This window comes from Dendrobates tinctorius, unplaced genomic scaffold (genome assembly GCF_039654945.1).
Source record: "Dendrobates tinctorius isolate UK_male_01 unplaced genomic scaffold, ASM3965494v1 ptg000008l, whole genome shotgun sequence".
NCBI classification, from domain to species: domain Eukaryota; kingdom Metazoa; phylum Chordata; class Amphibia; order Anura; family Dendrobatidae; genus Dendrobates; species Dendrobates tinctorius.
In genome coordinates, this window is record NW_027361676.1 from 64,971,671 (window position 1) to 64,991,428 (window position 19,758).

General features: G+C 41.6%; 1 protein-coding gene across 10 annotated transcripts in view; it reads left to right on the plus strand.

The window, feature by feature from the left end:
- TENM3 (teneurin transmembrane protein 3) overlaps positions 1–19,758 on the plus strand; it is a 1,679,324-nt gene that overhangs the window by 1,315,031 nt on the left and 344,535 nt on the right. For 7 of the 10 annotated variants that reach the window (XM_073577886.1, XM_073577891.1, XM_073577894.1 and 4 more), the window contains one exon: positions 4,823–4,921. The exons of the other annotated variants lie outside the window; for them this stretch is intronic. In XM_073577886.1, the coding sequence (XP_073433987.1) occupies positions 4,823–4,921 (99 nt within the window). The remainder of the gene's footprint in view (positions 1–4,822; positions 4,922–19,758) is intronic. 10 annotated transcript variants of the gene reach the window in all.

Genomic DNA, 19,758 nt, shown 5'->3' on the forward strand with positions numbered 1-19,758 from the left:
CCTAAAGGGCCAGTCACACTAAGCGATATCGCTAGCAATATCGCTATAACATCACTGGTTTTGTGAAGCAGCAGTGATATTGCTAGCGATATCGCTATATGTGACACTTACCTCCGACCGGCTCCCCCGCTGGTTATCGCTGATCCCGCGAGAACGGCCTGGGCCATTTCTCATCATCAGCTTCCTGCTGTGGCGATGAGCGATGCGTGGACGCGGGCGGAAGGACGTCTTCATCACCTCGTCTGACAGGTAAGTAGCGACCGCCGACCGCTGCTATGTCGCTGGTGAGATCTACCTGTTTGGCAGCTCACTAGCATCCACTTAGCGATGCACCAGCGATCCTGACCGGGTCATGTCATTGTCGGGATCGCTGGTGCATCGCTAAGTGTGACATTACCTTTATTGCAGCAGAATGTCAACTTCCTAAAAACTACTGGAGATGGATTTCTTAATGTTAAAGGGAATCTGTCATCTCAACAAATCGCTATTTAGCTGCAGATATGGGGTTAATGTGTATATCAGTAATGTTACAATGCTTACTGAAAAAGTTGATACCAGAAGAAAATTAATTTTATTTCCTCCCAGGAGCTGCTGGTTTTCAGTCATGCGGGCATACAGTAAATAGAGCTGTTACAGTTATTGCTCACAGCACTGCTCACTATACTGTGAATGGCGGTTGTTAAGAATGTCACGGCACTTTGACAGCTCACTGTACACAGATAGGCTGCAGAACATGTCAATCAAAGTTCAGGGGTGTGTGCTTACAGCCGGCCCTCATGGTACAGTGAGCGATGCTGTAACTGGTGACCTCAGCCACTCCATACATACCCATATGACTGAAAGCAGTCTGCTCCTGGGAGGAAAAAAGTTAATTTTCTCCCAGTTGTTGCATTTTCAGTACAGTGGTTGGACAGCATTTTAACATTATTTCTTGCAGATTAACCCTATATCTGCAGGTAAATAGCGTTTTCAGAGGTGACAAGCTTCCCTTTAAGTTTCTTCGTGTTCCAGGTAGAAAGACTTTTACAAGAGTAGGAACCATTTAAATATTGCATGAAAAGCAAAACATACAAGTTTTAAAGGCCGTTCATAAAATCCAACAACAAGCAAAGTTCTTTGAAAAACATAACTGCAAGGATATAGTATGCTATGCACAAGTATTTGTTTTAATGTTAAACCCATACTCATGTCTTATTCTTATGAAGTATTCCATAAAAGAGGACCCTGCGCCAAAGATGTGTGCAAAATATGAAGAACATCAGACTTTATTGAACCTGCACTCATCATTTCTCTCTGATCTTTTTTTCTTTCCATCGAACTTTGTGTGATTGTCAAAATTATGGATCTGTATCAGTACCCTTGTCAGTATACATGGACTGCTGCGCTTCCTCCACTTTGCCTTATTTTCCTAGGATGTTTTGCTGAAGAAACAAGTCTTTGAAGTGTAATTTTTAATTAAAAAATATGTTAAAGCATTAGGTATTTCCAATGTTGCTTAGTGGATCAAGCGGTGCATGACTATGATATCTGGTTTCCTTTCTTACCTATGTTCCTAACTTAACATATCTCAAAATGTATGAAATGTATGGAGCAAAATTACCAACTTTAATAAAAAAAACAACAAAAACAATGCTTTCTTGACATATCAGTACTATGCCCAGTTATTGTGATGGTAGTACCAGGCAGTCAAGGGCTTTGATAGGATGTCATTCTATAGTGCTGAATTTCTGCAGTTGGGTTAGGCTTTGCGTACCATACAAATCAATGAGCCTTGGGCACCTCTCTGGTTCACCAGTTGTCCTTGTGAACCTCTTTTTATAACATGCATGCCACTGCAGACCAGGAATACCCCAGAAGTTGCTTTTGTTGGTAATCTAAAAGTGCTCTATTCTTATGGACCATCCTGGGAATTTTGGATGGTTGGTTAACACTGCCTCTCACTCGGTAATCAAGAGGTCACAATTTGGTCCTTTGTACAGTTGCTGTGATCCTCACTCTCACTTCATTTTTCATCTTGTTAACTTCAAGAACTGTCTGTTCACTTGCCACTTAGTATATCTCACCCTGCCAGTGATGGTCGATGTAGACATATTGCATCTATAATCTCCCGTATACATCTATATGTACTCCTCAACAATGAAATGGTCACACTTTCATCTGTCTATAGTTACTTTGGAAGTTTTAAGTTGATTCATATTTTGCATTGGAAGATACTGAGGTCATGAAGATTTGACTACTGAAGCTGAAACTAATGGCATGGCTGTGTAGGTCCTAGTATACTGATAAAAAGTGAAACACGTTTTTTAGTAAATTGTTGTGCCAGTGCTTAGAAATCAAGCATGAAGCCACTTGCAAATTAACCTAGAAGTGGGTTGAAGGTGTGTGTGACTCCATCGGTACACCCCAATGCACTTCCAGGCTAATTTGAAACTTGATTTCTCAGTGCTGTTGAGGCAGATTACTACATGACAAGTGTCAATATTTATCTCAATACCAGGACCTATACAGCCATAACACTGGTTTCCACAGTAAAATCTTCTTGACAGATTTCTTATAAAGGGGTCTTCCCGTCTCCAAGATTCTATCCCAATATGTAGTAAGTGTAATAAGAATATTAGCTAATACCTTCAATTAGACAAGTAGTATAGTTCTTCTGATTCACTATGTCCCTTACCCCATGTGCAGTCATTGCAGTAGCTTAGGTATCCATGGTTACGACCACTCATATTGTGACGGTTAGTTTTGTAGCGGTCTTAATCATTAATGTCTAAGCAACTACAATGCCCTGCAAATATGGTAAGCGACATCACTTATTTCATTTCTAATTGGATGTTTTATTACATCTACTACATATTGGGATAGGACCTTGAAGATGGGAATACCCCTTTAACTTTTATTAGTATGTATTAAAACAATGACCACGTAAACAACAAGAAACCAGTATTATAGTGAAGGAAGTTGCAAAACATGTTGTAACGTCCAGCCTAGGACATTATATTTTTTTTTCAAGAGAAATGCTTTTAGTCTTCCAGCACTTCCCACTTGTCTGCATTCTTGATTAGGATCCTCAGGGATCAAGTCGTAGAGAAATCTATTTATTTTTACATCATCATGTGGTACAGAATGTGTCAGGGTTCTAACGCTCCCCTTTTATAGCCCTAATACTTCTGATCAGTTATTGAGCACTTGACATACAGAATCAATGAGGATGGGGTGCGCTGTTTTTTTCTTACTTTTCCCTCTCTCCATTGTAAAAGGATTTCATCCAAAAACCAGTATGAGTGGTTCAGTAGAGCTTTGTCTGGGACGGTTACATAGTCAAAATGTTATAAATTTAATCTGAAAGGACCAATTCATCATTATTACTTCTCTCAGCTGGGCCCTTGACTAGGAAATAACTTTCAAATTGTTAAATTAGGCTTTATGGTCATTGTGATGATTTTAGATATTTTTCAATACATAAAACAATTTTGAAATTGGAATGGAATAATTTAAAATGCTTGCTCAGCAGTAATAGCAGCGGATGCCCAACTTAGAGAGTGGAGATGTTAAAAGATTAATAATTTTCCCTACTAAGTGAATATGTAATAGATCGTCTTTTAGGGGGACCCTGTCAGCAGAAGAACCGATTGTGGTGCTCACTATTTCTCACCTAATAAACATATTAACTCTGGAGAGATTGTTGTTGGCTTATTCTGTTTCCACCAAAGCAGGATTATAAGGAATCTGTCAGTAGGATCCACCCTCCCAAGCCTTCTATATGGGCATGTAGGTCGTAGGAGCTTTTTTTATTACCGTACCAGTGTGAGACAAGTCACTGACAGGCTGCCCTCCTGATCGCACTTCAGAGCTGTGTGTGATTATTCCTGATACATCTGCAGGTTCCACTTCAGCTTCAATCTCACAGGCACACTGCGTTACAGTACAGCAGAGCTGTGAGAGCTGCAGCAAATATATTTGTAAGGAAATGAAGTTCAGGTCTACTGTTCTGTGTTATTACATGTCTCACACTAGTAACACCTCCTTTCATTAACAATAATCTCTCGAGGCAGATTCTCAGGAAGATCAATGTCCGGCCCATAGATCTGAGCAGCTCATTTATATACTGTATGTGAAAAACATGGATTCTGGAATAAGACATCGGATCGCAGATATCAATGTATCATTTTATTCAGCTTCCTATAACCTACATGCCCGCATAGGCCGCTTAGGAGGGTTGGTCCTACTGACTGATTATCTTTAAACCTAAATAGAATGTGCAGCTAATTAGGAAGATCAAAGACATTTTTATTTCAAAATTATTTTATTTACCAATCATGCTACACACTGCAATACTGTATATATCTTTAATGTTTTGAGATAAAAATAACATTTCTGTTTTTTTATATTTAGTTTTTGTAATTTCTCCATTACTTTACCATAATGATCCTATCCAAATTTGAGCCAAAAATATAACTAAGACCCATGTTCCGTAACCATGAAAGAAGTTTGTGGCCTCCAGGAAAAAAGCACTGCAAACCTTTTACTACCAGTAGCATCCTTGGCTCCTTGTCTGATTATTAGGCATCCACGTCATGCATGCATCTCACACAACATAATGATGCCTGCTTATCACAAAATGTGCCCAAGAAGTTGAATCTCCACAGTTCTCTGGTCTAGCGGCAACAGACTACCAGGGTACTGCGAATATTTTTACTCAAATCTAATCCCATCAATTATGCTTATTTCTGTAATCACAGCCAGTGAGGATTTAGCATGACTTTATTATTTTTGCATGTTTTTTATTTAACATATTTTAATATTAACAATGTTTTTCTTATAGAAAAATAGCAAATCACCCAGTTCTTGAAAATGGGCATGACAACCTCATAGAGATGGCTGTGTTTCCACCACCCTGCCATGATGGCGACTATGGGGATGGGTATGTGTTTCTATATAATTAGTTCTTTTGCTGCTACACATATGCATATTGTAAATGCCAGCACCCAGAGCTGGATTTACAGTATAATTTCTGACAGCCAAACCAATATACGTTATTGTCCCACTGATACCCTCACCCATTATCTCTCCATGGTTCCAAATTGCTCCACGGTTACATTTTGCTGAAAATTCTATATTTTGTATCCTCTTTAGTAAAATAATATTGTATGGTTTATGTTTCTATATAATGACTATGGTTTGTTTAATGTTTAATAATGTTAAAGTCAGAAATCAAGAAACTTAAAAATGTTTGAAAATTTTCCACCGTGGGCTTCGGTTTGTGCCATTCTGACTGAAATATATGACAGCCTTTAGGTGAAGAGTCAGAAACTGCCATGTTATTGTGGTTTGGTTACAGATACTGGGGTCTTAATGCACGGGTGTACCTAGGTTTTCTGAAGCCCGCGGCAAGAATTCAGTTTTGAGCCCCCAAGCACATATTCGATTTGCCCACTTAGTCACTTGCCGGCGAGCTGCTCGCCCTAATTCTCTCAATGTTCAGTTAAAAACTGAGAGAAACAGGAAGAAAAGCTAGTTGTCATGTGTAAGTATGAAAAGTATTAGACTGCAGGCTTCTGAATATTTGCAGCTCATGCACTGCACACTTTTAGGATTCTCCTTTCCAGTGTCAAGGTCATGTGAGCACAAGTACGATTTGTATACTTCTGACCACATTTCGACTAGTCGTGTCCAGCATCGCTCAATTCATTTTCTTTGAGTGAGGCCATACATGTCTATTTGTCACGTGACCGCATGTATGCAAATCACCGACACGAGAGAATCCTGACAGCATGTAGTGTGCACTGTGAGAATTCAGAAGCCTGCAGTCATATAGAATGACTGCAGACTCATCACAAACTTGGACAACCACTTTAATTCTTCTAGCTTAAATAAATATATGAGAATTACTTACTATCGCAAACAAATATTTACCATATTTTTCGAACTATAAGATGCACTTTTTTCCTCTAAAAAAGTGGAGAAAAATGGAGGATGCGTCTTATAGTCCAGATGCTTGTGGGGGGGAGGTGGGGAAGCAGCATCGGCTGAGCAGCTGGTCATAGGAGGCTGGAGTCGGCGGCTGCGGCTAACTCCTGTGCCGCTGCTAAAAAGAAATGAATGTTCACTGCATTCCATGCCCATGGGCGATGAGTGCAATGAATATTTATTTTTCTTTAATTGTGTATTGGTATGATTGGCCCCCAACCCCGGTCCTGGTATGCATAGCCCCATCTTTATGATTGGCCCCCACCCACCTCCATCCTGGTATGCATGGCCTCACCAGAAAGCTTAAAAAAGCAAAAAAGATTACACTTACCTTCCTGCTGTCCCTCGCAGCAGCTTGTTCTGATGCCAGTAGCTGCTTTATGCTTGTAAGCAGCGCATGGCAGGGATGTCGTGCGCTGATTACAAGTCGAAGGGCAGTGCCAGAATACTCCCTGCTCTCCATGCCGCAACTGTGTGCACAGGGCAGTGAGTATTCATTGCTCTTCAGTAGCGCACATAGTGTCAGCTGCCGGCTTCCTGCTGCTGCCAGCAGTCACGTGTGCCGCTACTGAAGAGAATGAATATTCAGAATAACTGAAGAACAATGAATAGTCTGCGCACACAGTCCCACCGTGGGGAGCAGTGAGTATTCCGGTCGTTCATGAATGATTCGGTACAAAGAGCCAGCTCCCTGCTGTGAATGTTGGAGAGCCGGCACCCCAGTGAGAGCCACTGAATTCTATAAATGGCTCTCACTTGGCATAAAATTCCGGTGTTCTGCGGACGTAATTCCACCCACCTGACACAGACTCTGTTCATTCATTAATTTAAATGGCTACCTGCAAGTGGGCGTGGTTTCGGCCATGGGAGGGTGTAGTTTTGACCACGTTCACTTTTTTAAATATGGGTTCACAGATTGTGAACACATATTTAATAGGGATCCATTTTGGATCCAAAAGAGCCGGCTCTTCTTGGTGAGCAGAGCCGAGAGAGCCGGATCACCAAAAAGAGCCGGACTGCCCATCACTAATTCCGGCAGCTGCCCTTCGGCTTTTAATCAGTGCAAGACGTCCCTGCCATGCGCTGCTTACAAGCATAAAGCAGCTGTTGGCACTGGAACAAGATGCTGCGAGAGAGCACCGGAAAGGTAAGTGTAATGGGTTTTTTTTCAATGTTTTCTGTTGGGGCCATGCATACCTGGATGGGGATGGGGGCTAATTATAAGGATGGGCCCATGCATACCAGGACCGGGATGGGTTCAGATCATACCAAAATAGGGTTGGGACCATGCATACTAGGATGAGATGGGGCCCCTGCATACCAGGATAAGGATGGAGCCATGCATACTAGGACAAGATGGGGTGCCCTGCATACCAGGATAAGGATGGGGGCCATGCAAACAAGGACGCCATGCATACCAGGATAGTGATGAGGGATACATGCATACCAAGATAGGGATGAGAGGGCCATGTGTATCAGGATGGAGATGAAGGGACCATATACAGTCATATGTTAAAGTTTGGGCACCCCTATTAATGTTAACCTTTTTAACAATTTTAGTTTTTGCAACAGCTATTTCAGTTTCATATATCTAATAGCTGATGGACTCAGTTATATTTCTGGATTCAAATGAGGTTTATTGTACTAACAGAAAATATGCAATCTGCATTTAAACAAAATTTGACCGGTGCAAAAGTATGGGCACCCTTATCATTTTCTTGCTTTGAACCCTCCTAACTACTTTTTACTGACTTCCTGAACCACTAAATTGGTTTTGTAACCTCATTGAGCTTTGAACTTCATAGCCAGGTGTATCAAATCATGAGAAAAGGTATTTAAGGTGGCCACTTGCAAGTAGTTCTCCTATTTGATTCTCCTATGAAGAGTGGCATCATGGGCTCCTCAAAACAACTCTCAAATGATCTGAAAACAAAGATTATTCAACATAGCTTTTCAGGGGAAGGATACAAAAAGTTGTCTCAGAGATTTAACCAGTCAGTTTCCACTGTGAGGAACATAGTAAGGAAATGGAAGAACACAGGTACAGTTCTTGTTAAGCCCAGAAGTGGCAGGCCAAGAAAAATATCAGAAAGGTAGAGAAGAAGAATGGTGAGAACAGTCAAGGACAATCCACAGACCACCTCCAAAGACCTGCAGCATCATCTTGCTGCAGATGGTGTCACTGTGCATCGGTCAATAATACAGCGCACTTTGCACAAGGAGAAGCTGTATGGGAGAGTGATGCAAAAGAAGCCGTTTCTGCAAGCACGCCACAAACAGAGTCGCCTGAGTTATGCAAAAGCACATTTGGACAAGCCAGTTACATTTTGGAAGAAGGTCCTGTGGACTGATGAAACAAAGATTGAGTTGTTTGGTCATACAAAAAGGCGTTATGCATGGAGGCTAAAATACACAGCATTCCAAGAAAAGCACTTGCTACCCACAGTAAAATTTGGTGTATGTTTCATCATGCTTTGGGGCTGTTTGGCCAATGCCGTCACCGGGAATCTTGTTAAAGTTGAGGGTCACATGGATTCAACTCAGTATCAGCAGATTCTTGACAATAATGTGCAAGAATCAGTGACGAATTTGAAGTTACACAGGGGATGGATATTTCAGCAAGACAATGATCCAAAACACCGCTCCAAATCTACTCAGGCATTCATGCAGAGGAACAATTACAATGTTCTGGAATGGCCATCCCAGTCCCCAGACATGAATATCATTGAACATCTGTGGGATGATTTGAAGCGGGCTGTCCATGCTCAGCGACCATCAAACTTAACTGAACTGGAATTGTTTTGTAAACAGGAATGGTCACAAATACCTTCATCCAGGATCCAGGAACTCATTAATAGCTACAGGAAGCGACTAGAGGCTGTTATTTTTTGCAAAAGGAGGATCTACGAAATATTAATGTCACTTTTATGTTGAGGTGCCCATACTTTTGCACCGGTCAAATTTTGTTTAAATGCAGATTGCACATTTTCTGTTAGTACAATAAACCTCATTTGAATCCAGAAATATAACTGAGTCCATCAGTTATTAGATATATGAAACTGAAATAGCTGTTGCAAAAACCAAAATTGTTATAAAGAAAAAAGGTTAACATTAGTAGGGGTGCCCAAACTTTAACATATGGCTGTATACCAGGATAGGGAATATTAAGTACAGAATTGACCACATTTTTTGCTTCAGTTTTTTTTTCTAATTTCCTCCTCTCAAGCCTAGGTGCGTCTTATGGTCCGAAAAATATGGTACATCCAGGTACCTAGTAGATGACCTTGTCTCTGGAGTCGTTCTCTTTCTTTTCTTATTCATTTTGTCCAGATTCCATAATGACTTTTCTTATCCACAGCCGTCTCTACAGACTTCCATCTTCTCTAGTCTTATGCAGCACATCGCCACACAATATCCTTAAACATAACAGTGTCATTATAATGCTCCTGAATAAAAATAACTTCTCTACACTGAGCACATGAATAAATAATTGCCCCTCACTATAGTTTTTTCACAGAATATAACTTACACAGAGTCTCTCTAATGGTACATGCCCTCCACACTGCCTTCTCCTTTTCATAATGGTTCCCCTCTTCACACTGCCCTCTCACACTGTGTCCACCTATAGGGCCCAGTCTGTATATTGTGCCCCCTCATCACACTCCCCCTCCTTGGCTTACTGTCCCATCCAGGCTGTGTCCCTTCTTATACCATCTCCTCATATATTTACCCCTTCGTTCTCCATACGGCCTCCTCACACATCCCCTTGACTCCCCAAACTGTGTCTGCACCCAGTACATCACCCCTGCTCCCCAATCTGTGTTCGCATATATTTTTCCCATCACTACTCATTCTGTGTCCGCACCCATCCCCCACTCACCATACTGTGTCTTTACCCATCCCATCAATCACTCCCCATACTGTGTTCGTATACATTCTTCTCTTCGGTCCCCACACTGCGTTCGCACCCATCCTCCCTATTTTGTGCCTGCACCTATCCCCCATTCACCATACTGTGCCTGCACCTATCCTCCCCAGTACATTCCCCCCTCACTCCTCATAATGTGTCCACAAACATCCCCCATTCACCATACTGTGTCTGCACCCACCTCCCAAAGTGTTTCCTCATACATGCCCAATCTACACTTTTGCTCTTCATACTGTGTCCGCACCTATCCCCCCATTCACCATATTGTGTCTGCACTCATCCTCCCCTCAGTCATTCCCCCTCGCTCATCATACTGTGTCTTCATCCACCCCCACACTCATCATACTGTGTCCGTACCCATCCCCCACTCACCATACTGTGTCTGCACCCATCCCCCATAGTGCTTCCTCATACATTCCCCATCTCCACTCTTGTTCCTCATAATGTATCTTCAAATTTTTTCTGCATCTGTCCCTTACTTGCTCCCCAAACTTGTGTTCTCAAATCTTCACCAGCCCTGTTACACTAAATTTCCCCCACACAATAAATTTCCCCCACACAATAAATCTTCCCACACACAGTATATCGCTCCCCACTCAGTAAATCTCCCCTACACTGTAAATTTCCCCCTCACCGTAAATGTTCCCACACAGTAAATCTCCCCACACAGTAAATCTCCCCCATATAGTAAATCTCCCCACACAGTAAAACTCCCCACACTGTAAATCTTCCCGACACAGAAAATATCCGACACACTGTAAATATCCCCGACAGGGAGAAAAACTCCCCCCACACAGTAAATCTCTCCCCACACAGTAAATCTCCCCCATACAGTAAATTAGCCCCACACAGTAATTCTTCCCCTCATAGTAAATCTCCCCACACTGTTAACCATCCCCACACACTAAATCTCCCCCCGTTGCATTTAATCTTCAGTGTCTCAAGCTCCACTAGTCTGGAGCACTTGCCACCAATGTTGTTTGTGCCTCTGCGCTCTGGCGAGTGACATCAGCAGCATGAATACATGATCTGATCAAGCTGCTCACTTTGTTCTGACCCGGCGGTCAGAGCTTCAATTGTACTCACGTCTCAAAGATGGGAGATGGCACACTGCACCTTGATTGAACCGGCTGTCAGCTTGACAGCCAGCTAAGAAAATGGCCGTATCCCATAGTGGAGGGCGTCAAAATGCAACCGCCGCAGGATACACCTCAGACCACCGCATTAGGCGGCCTGACTGCACCCCCCTGCCTCCTGCCCTGGGGCAGATGCCTCACTTGCCTCCCCTAAGATATGCTTTTGGCTCAATGCTTCTTAGAGGACTGACTTCATTCACACACATGAATACCCACAATAGCATGGTATTAAGTCAGGAGAACATTCATTTCTCTTAGGTAGCGGCACACGTTACCAACGGCAGCAGAAGGAAGCCGGTGACTGACACTGCACGCTACTGAAGAGCAATGAGTACTAACTGCTCTATGCATGCACAGTCCTGGCGAGTATTCCAGCAGCTGTGCTCTGCTTGTGAGCAGCACAAGACGTCCCTGCCATGCGCTGCTTACAAGCATAAAGCAGTTGCTGGAACTGGAGCAGGACACTGCGAGGGAGCGCCTGGTAGGTAAATGTAATGGTTTTTTTTTTTTTTAATGTTTTCTGATGGGGCCATGCATACCAGGAAGGGGGTAGGGGCCAATTATAAGAATGGGGCCATGAATACCAGGACCGGAATGGGGGCCAATTATACCAGAATAGGGATGGAGCCATGCATACTAGGACGAGATGGGGGCCCTGCATACCCGGATAGGGATGGGACCATGCATACTAGGATGAGATGGGGACGATGCATACCAGGATAAGGATGGGGCCATGCATATTAGGACAAGATGGGGGCCCTGCATACCAGGATAGGGATGGGGCCATGCATATTAGGACAAGATGGGGGCCCTGCATACCAGGAGAGGGATGGGGCCATGCATACCAGGATAGAGATGAGGCTATGCATACTAGGACGGGATGTGGGGCCCTGCATACCAGGATGGGGATGGGGCCATGCATACCAGGATAGGGATGGGGCCATGCATGCCAGGATAGAGATGAGGCCATGCATACTTGGACAAGATGGGGGGCCCTGCATACCAGGATAGGGATGAGGGTGATCATTCCTGCTAGGATAGAGATGAGGGGGCCATGTGTATCAGGATGGGGATGAGGGGACCATATATACCAGGAAAGAGGATATTAAGTACGGAATTGACTACATTTTTTGCTTCAATTTTTTTTTCCTAATTTCCTCCTCTAAAACCTATGTGCGTCTTATGGTCCGGTGCGTCTTATAGTCCGAAAAAATACGGTATATGGCTACCAGACCTCTGATAACTGTACTGCTACTGTAGGAAGCTGCATTGCCTGTCTCCATATGACCAGGATTTTTTGGCATCCTTTTAAAGATGTATCTCCTAAATTTTGATTGGTTCATTAAAATTCTTATATGAAACAATCATAAATCAAGGATTAACAGATGGCTTTCTAAATATCAAAATATATATTAATGTATTTATTGAGTATACCTCTATGTCTGAAACAAATATTATGAAGGCATCCATATAACATAGAGTATAGAAGCTTGCTGGCCATTCAGAAGCTTCATGAAACATTGCGGCAAAAGTACAATGAAACAGCATAAAAAACAACAGAAATATAAATGGCTGTACAAGAGCTTCTGACAGGACATCTTTAGGAAGGAGAAATGTGTTTATTAAAGTAGATTATCCCAGATTGAGCCTTACAGCAGAAAGTAATAAGAATCTGGGACTGAGCCGGAGAAATGTAATCAGGACGCCTGTGTGTTGTGCTGTAATACAGCGCTGCTTGCCGCTACTATTGACTTCTGATTGTCGGCCTATTATTTTTCATATACAGGAATCTTATTAACTATGGAAATATGCAGATTGGAGTTTATCATAGTTGTTTACAGCACAGAGCCGCAGCCTCGAAATAGCTTTTGCCGAGCTTGGCATTTGTAGAAATGACTGTCAGGTGCTATTAATTCAGGTAACATAGCAATGAAATTTATCTTGTTTGTAAGCTTTTCATTTTCAAAATTACGCTGCCAGGGATCACCTCCCGGTGTGAAAGTTGTCCAAAGATAATAGCGCATCAGTTTGAGAACATAATAGATTTGAGAATAAAAACTCACGAACAGCGTGACAATGCTGTTTCTTTGCCTCCTGAACATACTGTGTCACAGCCAGAAGCATTACATATTTGTTGTTTTATTTCGTGTTACTTGTACTTTATTTACATGTAAATCCTGCATGTTATAGGACTTGTAAAGTGTCATCTCACTCTGATGTTTCTGAAAAGAAAAGTTTCACCTTGCGTGTCTCCTACATGATATTATGGAAGCACAAGAACTTGGATATGTTATAGAAAGACGGAAGCAGCTTAGATGACTAATTTGATCTCATGCTATGTAAAAAGAGCTAGTTTTAAAACAAAGGGTTTACCCTTTATCTTTAGGACACACCCATGTACTATCACTTTTCCTGAAAAGTTCCTACTTATCTGAATGCCATTATTATGGAGATCTCCTGCTATAATAATCACAACTGAGAAGCACTGGCATGTGCCTCTTGATGGGCAGCCTAGGAAATGCTACTGCATTGTCTGATATCTGCATCAAAAGGGTTGACACAACTTTATGATCTTTATGGGTCCCTCCTCTGAGACACTCACCGATCTCTCCAGAAGTCCCTAAGATAAAAAATGGAACAGTTGAACACAAGACTGCCCATTCCTCTGTTCTTGGGATGAGCTGCAAAAATTGTGCTTGCAAGAAGACAAATTTCATTTCTCCTGTTCTGTCTTAGTTATTTGTTAGTTAGTTACTTGTCTCACACTGGTAACTCTCCTTCATGTAAAATAATCTCTGGAGGCAGAGTTATCTTCTAGGCACCATCCTGCCCAGAGCCTGGAAGTGGTCATTTACATATTAGAAAAACATGGATATCTCTGGAAAATGACATTGGAATGCAGATATCAAGGTGTCATGTTCTTCAGCTTTCTATGACCTATATGCCCATGAGAATCATGTTAGTACTGTTACTAAAGGTGGGTTTACACTGCATTATACACAAAACTGAATGACTGCCGACCTGGCTTCAGTTACAGATCAAATGATATATTGTTCTGTGCACATAGTCTGTCATTGTTTTGGGCAGCGCGAGTCCTGTTTACTCAAGATGTGCATGCTGATCTTTTGTGCCAGACAAAAGATCATTTCCCTCGACAAAAAGGCGTTTTGTGCTTTCGTCCATTGATTTCCAGCTAGTTTAGATGGTACGACCATCGTGAAAAAGTTTTCCGAGGAACGATCGTGCACAGTAATCATGAGTGTAAATGGACATTAAGTTATCAAACAGTGGCACTTATGTAAGTGAATTAGTAAAAGTTACCTAGCCTTAATGGGACTGGGTAAAAGTTGATTTTTTATTCATTCTTCATTAAAGCTTAACCGTCGTTTTCATTTTTATTTCCTAAATAAGTAGTACAGATGAAAATAAGAAACTTTGTGCTACGAGGGTGCCCTGCGCTGCCGGGGCTCTGTCGACATTTTGTGACAGGCCAGAGCCCTGGCAGTTGCATTGTTTCCTGTGCGGTGGACTCCAAGAAAATGGCTGCCGGAGGTGGCGCATGCGGAGATGGAGATCTCGACACCAAGACCTCAAGAGATGAGATTTCTCTCGAGATCTTGATGCCGAGATCTCCATCTGCGCATGCATCGGTCCCGGTAAGCAATAAGGTGCATGCATTATAAGAAGCACCACCATTTTATTAAAAAAAAAAATCCTGTTTTTCTCCTCAAAATTTTGGGTACATCTTATAATCCGGAGTGTCTTACAATGCAAAAAATATTTCTAACAATCTAACAACTCCAAGTGATAGTCAAGCTCAATTAATAATTCATATTCTCCCATTTGCCTCCATGAAAATCTTAATACTTTGACTTTACTTATAGATTCGAATGTCCTAAAAGTTTGAAGTTTTACATGTTTTTGGAAGACCTTAGATTCTTGAAGAAAAATGTGTTAACTGAACAACTTAAGTATATTGTCAAACCTGTAAGAACTGTTTGTTTTCTATGACTCACTCTGACGTAGTATTATACGTGTGATTCCCATCTTCTTGATATTGGTGACCTTGTTTGCACAGCTTATAGAAAAGACATGTTTTGACAAGTGGCTAATCTGGCTGATTGAATATCACTTCTAGTGAAACCCACAGTGTTGTAATGTTATGAAGTGATGGTAAGGACCGAGAAGGACATGTTGCCACAAGTTGCAATAAGATGTGAAAACTTCAAAGAAGGAGGTGAAGTGCTGTATAAGAGTAAAAGTGCATTAGTATACAGGCTTATGATTGGTTTACTGGATCTGGGGTCTATATTGACCCAAAACATGTAGGTCAGTATTGTACTATATGGCTATATTCCTCCATGAAATACTTGGGGGACAATTCAAGCAGTTGGAGCAGGAATCTGCCATAAAACTGTTTGATCCCCGCAGCTGCATAATTTTTTTTTTAATTATTGACGTTTCCAAACCAACTCTTTGAAAAGTGGTCACTGCTTAGCGGGAGGGAAGTGGCTGAGCTTGGTCTGAGGAATTCATCTTAATTTACACGACAAAAAAAATAAAGGTGTTTTCCATTACTCACACAACCCTTCTCAATCCTTAGGTTTCCCCCCAGTAAAAGAATAACACTCAAACTAACTTCTAGTGCCTTTCCAGTGGTGTCGGCATTGGCTCTCCCAGCTATCACTTGACATAATGTCCTTATAGCCAACCAGCGACCAGTTCACTGTCCTCCCCTTCACGCAAATAAATATATCTGGAGGAAATGACAGCTGCTGCTTTCACACTTCCTCCAGATGTATGTGAGTTGTCCGGAGGAGAGTGAAGCCAGTGCTTGTAACAGTGCCACGCGATTCCCTGGAAGAGTCACTGCTGACACCGCTGAAATGGCGACGGCACTGGAGGTGAGTATAGATGTTATTATTTGACAAGGGGGAAACACTGGGGTTGAGAAGGTTTTGAGTAGTGGACAACAGAGACTGGAATACACCTCTCATGGTGGCGCACAGCAGCTGAAAGAAGCACCATATTCAGTAAGAAAGATATGGCTTTTATTGATTTTAGGGCATCTTACCAGTTGGACTGGATCAAGAATTTGGTACATAATGCCAATCTTGATAGATCTTGATGAATCAACCGCTTTATATTTGATTTAGTATTAACTCTTTTCAGTCCATATATGCTTTACATAAAACCAATTTCTTCATCCAAGCTATGTATGGGTCTTCAGCGTTCATGAAAGCACTTCACGTAATTTATAGAATATGCCTTTGGAGGAATATATCTTACCCCGCCGGGAATGCCGTGTCAATTTTTATTGACAGGTATCTTCTTTGAGTTTATTCGGCGAGATAAATTCCTATTATGCAGATAGCTTTATTACGAGGGAAAATATTTATCCAGCCTTCCTGGATATTGAAAAGCACCCGTGCAGATGGCCAGCCACTAGCTAGACATTTAGTTATTTTCTTGTTCAAACACGTTTCTTTGATTGTGATTGTACAGGCCCCATTTCTTTCTCTTCCCTGAACTCATACTATCCTTTCAATCTGTTCATTGTGGTAGGCACCTGTATCACAGTGAGTGAGATAATGAGAATCTGTGCAGACGTGCGCGCTGGATAAAGTCAAGAGACGGAGCGCTCTCGCTGCTGCTTGCTATTTAAAGAAGCCCTTGTGTATATCCTACAAGGTCCTTAGAAAATAAAGCTTTTTCCTATCACTTGGCCCTAATATTAAATAAACAATTGACATGTGAAAAGAAACAATCAGAGCCGTCATTTTAGGGAAAGAATTACAGTCCTCTGAAGGGTGGATTGTATTCAGAGCTCGGATGTTCTGTATCTGTGTAACATTTTATGAGCAGCAGCAGAACTGCTGAAATATCTCGTCTTCCTCCCCTTCTACTCAGTAATAAGCATTTATATGTTTTCCGCTGTGCTGAGGATGTAGTGGTTACACCCTTGTCATTAAATTGTTCCTCCTTCCCAAGCCATTACAAGGACCCAGATACAGGAAGACTCAATCTATTAGAACATGGTTGAGCGTAAAGCGGGAGAGAGGCTTCATGGATATAAAATAAAGGGTTTTATAGTATAACCTTAAGAGTAGGATAAAAAAGGCACAATCTTATATGAGAGACGTCTACATTTAACTATGGTTCAGCCCAGAACCACTGTGATATCCAGTTCCTGCAAAAAATGGCATTCTTCTATAGAACGCATGAAGGAGAATATAGTGATCAGGGAATCTTACAAATATACCTTGTAGGCTAAAGCAGAATATTTGTGCCAAAGAGACACAATCACCTTACAGGGACTGATGAGAAAAACATGGCTGATAGGTTTCTTAAAGGTGTCAGTTTTTTCCCGCTGCCAAACCACAAGAGCGTTAAATGCAGTCAGGTTCTCTCAATACAAGTTTTACTCTGAAAGCGGCAATGTATCATAAAAAAGCTTGAAACAGAACCTGGACATGATCAGATGCGTCTTTGGTCAGATCCCTTTAATATAGACCTATGCAGTTAAGCTTGATTAACTTGTATCTATCTACATTCATATGGGGAGAGACCTGTCAACCAAGCTCAGCTGGGTGGGGAAAAGTTGCGGGGAGTCATTCACCACACTCTTCTTCTTGTGTCTATCTAAATTTTTTAACTATGAGTTTTCTGAAATACTGCAGAATTTCAGAATAAAAAGCATGAAATGGTTGACATGTTCCCTTTTAAACAGTGCCCCTTTTTAAGGAAGTGTATAATCAGAAAATGACCTATTGTTTCAATCAGGTTTTTGGGTTACAGTTATAGTTTTTTAAAATTGTCAATACATCTTTTTTCATATTACGTTATTATTAAAAAAAACACACCAAAATTAGTAATCCTATAACAGACTAGGAGTCCAAAAATCGATTTGTCTTAAAAAGAAAAAAAGTTTATTACAAAAAAAATTACAAAATATTGGCACAAAAAATAGATATAAAATACAGTTAATGATGATGGCACACGGTATCAGTGTGCTACAAATCTGCAATATAATAACAGGCGTAGGCAACAAATAGACCAATAGAGGTGAATAGAGCAAACCATATGGTTTCTGCATTGAAAGAGCCCACATATATAGTGTTGATTTTAAGGGTCAAAACAGATCATAAAGGCACTTAAATCATTAGACACCATGTGTAGTAGACCATGTACTCATAAGAGGGGCTCTCCAATACTTATGTGTACATGAATAACACATTGATATAGACAACAATTATTATATAATGCAAACATCGATCTACAGTGGGGAAAAAAAGTATTTAGTCAGTCAGCAATAGTGCAAGTTCCACCACTTAAAAAGATGAGAGGCGTCTGTAATTTACATCATAGGTAGACCTCAACTATGGGAGACAAACTGAGAAAAAAAAATCCAAAAAATCACATTGTCTGTTTTTTTTTCATTTTATTTGCATATTATGGTGGAAAATAAGTATTTGGTCAGAAACAAGCAATCAAGATTTCTGGCTCTCACAGACCTGTAACTTCTTCTTTAAGAGTCTCCTCTTTCCTCCACTCATTACCTGTAGTAATGGCACCTGTTTAAACTTGTTATCAGTATAAAAAGACACCTGTGCACACCCTCAAACAGTCTGACTCCAAACTCCACTATGGTGAAGACCAAAGAGCTGGCAAAGGACACCAGAAACAAAATTGTAGCCCTGCACCAGGCTGGGAAGACTGAATCTGCAATAGCCAACCAGCTTGGAGTGAAGAAATCAACTGTGGGAGCAATAATTAGAAAATGGAAGACATACAAGACCACTGATAATCTCCCTCGATCTGGTGCTCCACGCAAAATCCCACCCCGTGGGGTCAGAATGATCACAAGAACGGTGAGCAAAAATCCCAGAACCACGCAGGGGGACCTAGTGAATGAACTGCAGAGAGCTGGGACCAATGTAACAAGGCCTACCATAAGTAACACACTACGTCACCATGGACTCAGATCCTGCAGTGCCAGACGTGTCCCACTGCTTAAGCCTGTACATGTCCGGGCCCGTCTGAAGTTTGCTAGAGAGCATTTGGATGATCCAGAGGAGTTTTGGGAGAATGTCCTATGGTCTGATGAAACCAAACTGGAACTGTTTGGTAGAAACACAACTTGTCGTGTTTGGAGGAAAAAGAATACTGAGTTGCATCCATCAAACACCATACCTACTGTAAAGCATGGTGGTGGAAACATCATGCTTTGGGGCTGTTTCTCTGCAAAGGGGCCAGGACGACTGATCCGGGTACATGAAAGAATGAATGGGGCCATGTATCGTGAGATTTTGAGTGCAAACCTCCTTCCATCAGCAAGGGCATTGAAGATGAAACGTGGCTGGGTCTTTCAACATGACAATGATCCAAAGCACACCGCCAGGGCAACGAAGGAGTGGCTTCGTAAGAAGCATTTCAAGGTCCTGGAGTGGCCTAGCCAGTCTCCAGATCTCAACCCTATAGAAAACCTTTGGAGGGAGTTGAAAGTCCGTGTTGCCAAGCGAAAAGCCAAAAACATCACTGCTCTAGAGGAGATCTGCATGGAGGAATGGGCCAACATACCAACAACAGTGTGTGGCATCCTTGTGAAGACTTACAGAAAACGTTTGACCTCTGTCATTGCCAACAAAGGATATATCACAAAGTATTGAGATGAAATTTTGTTTCTGACCAAATACTTATTTTCCACCATAATATGCAAATAAAATG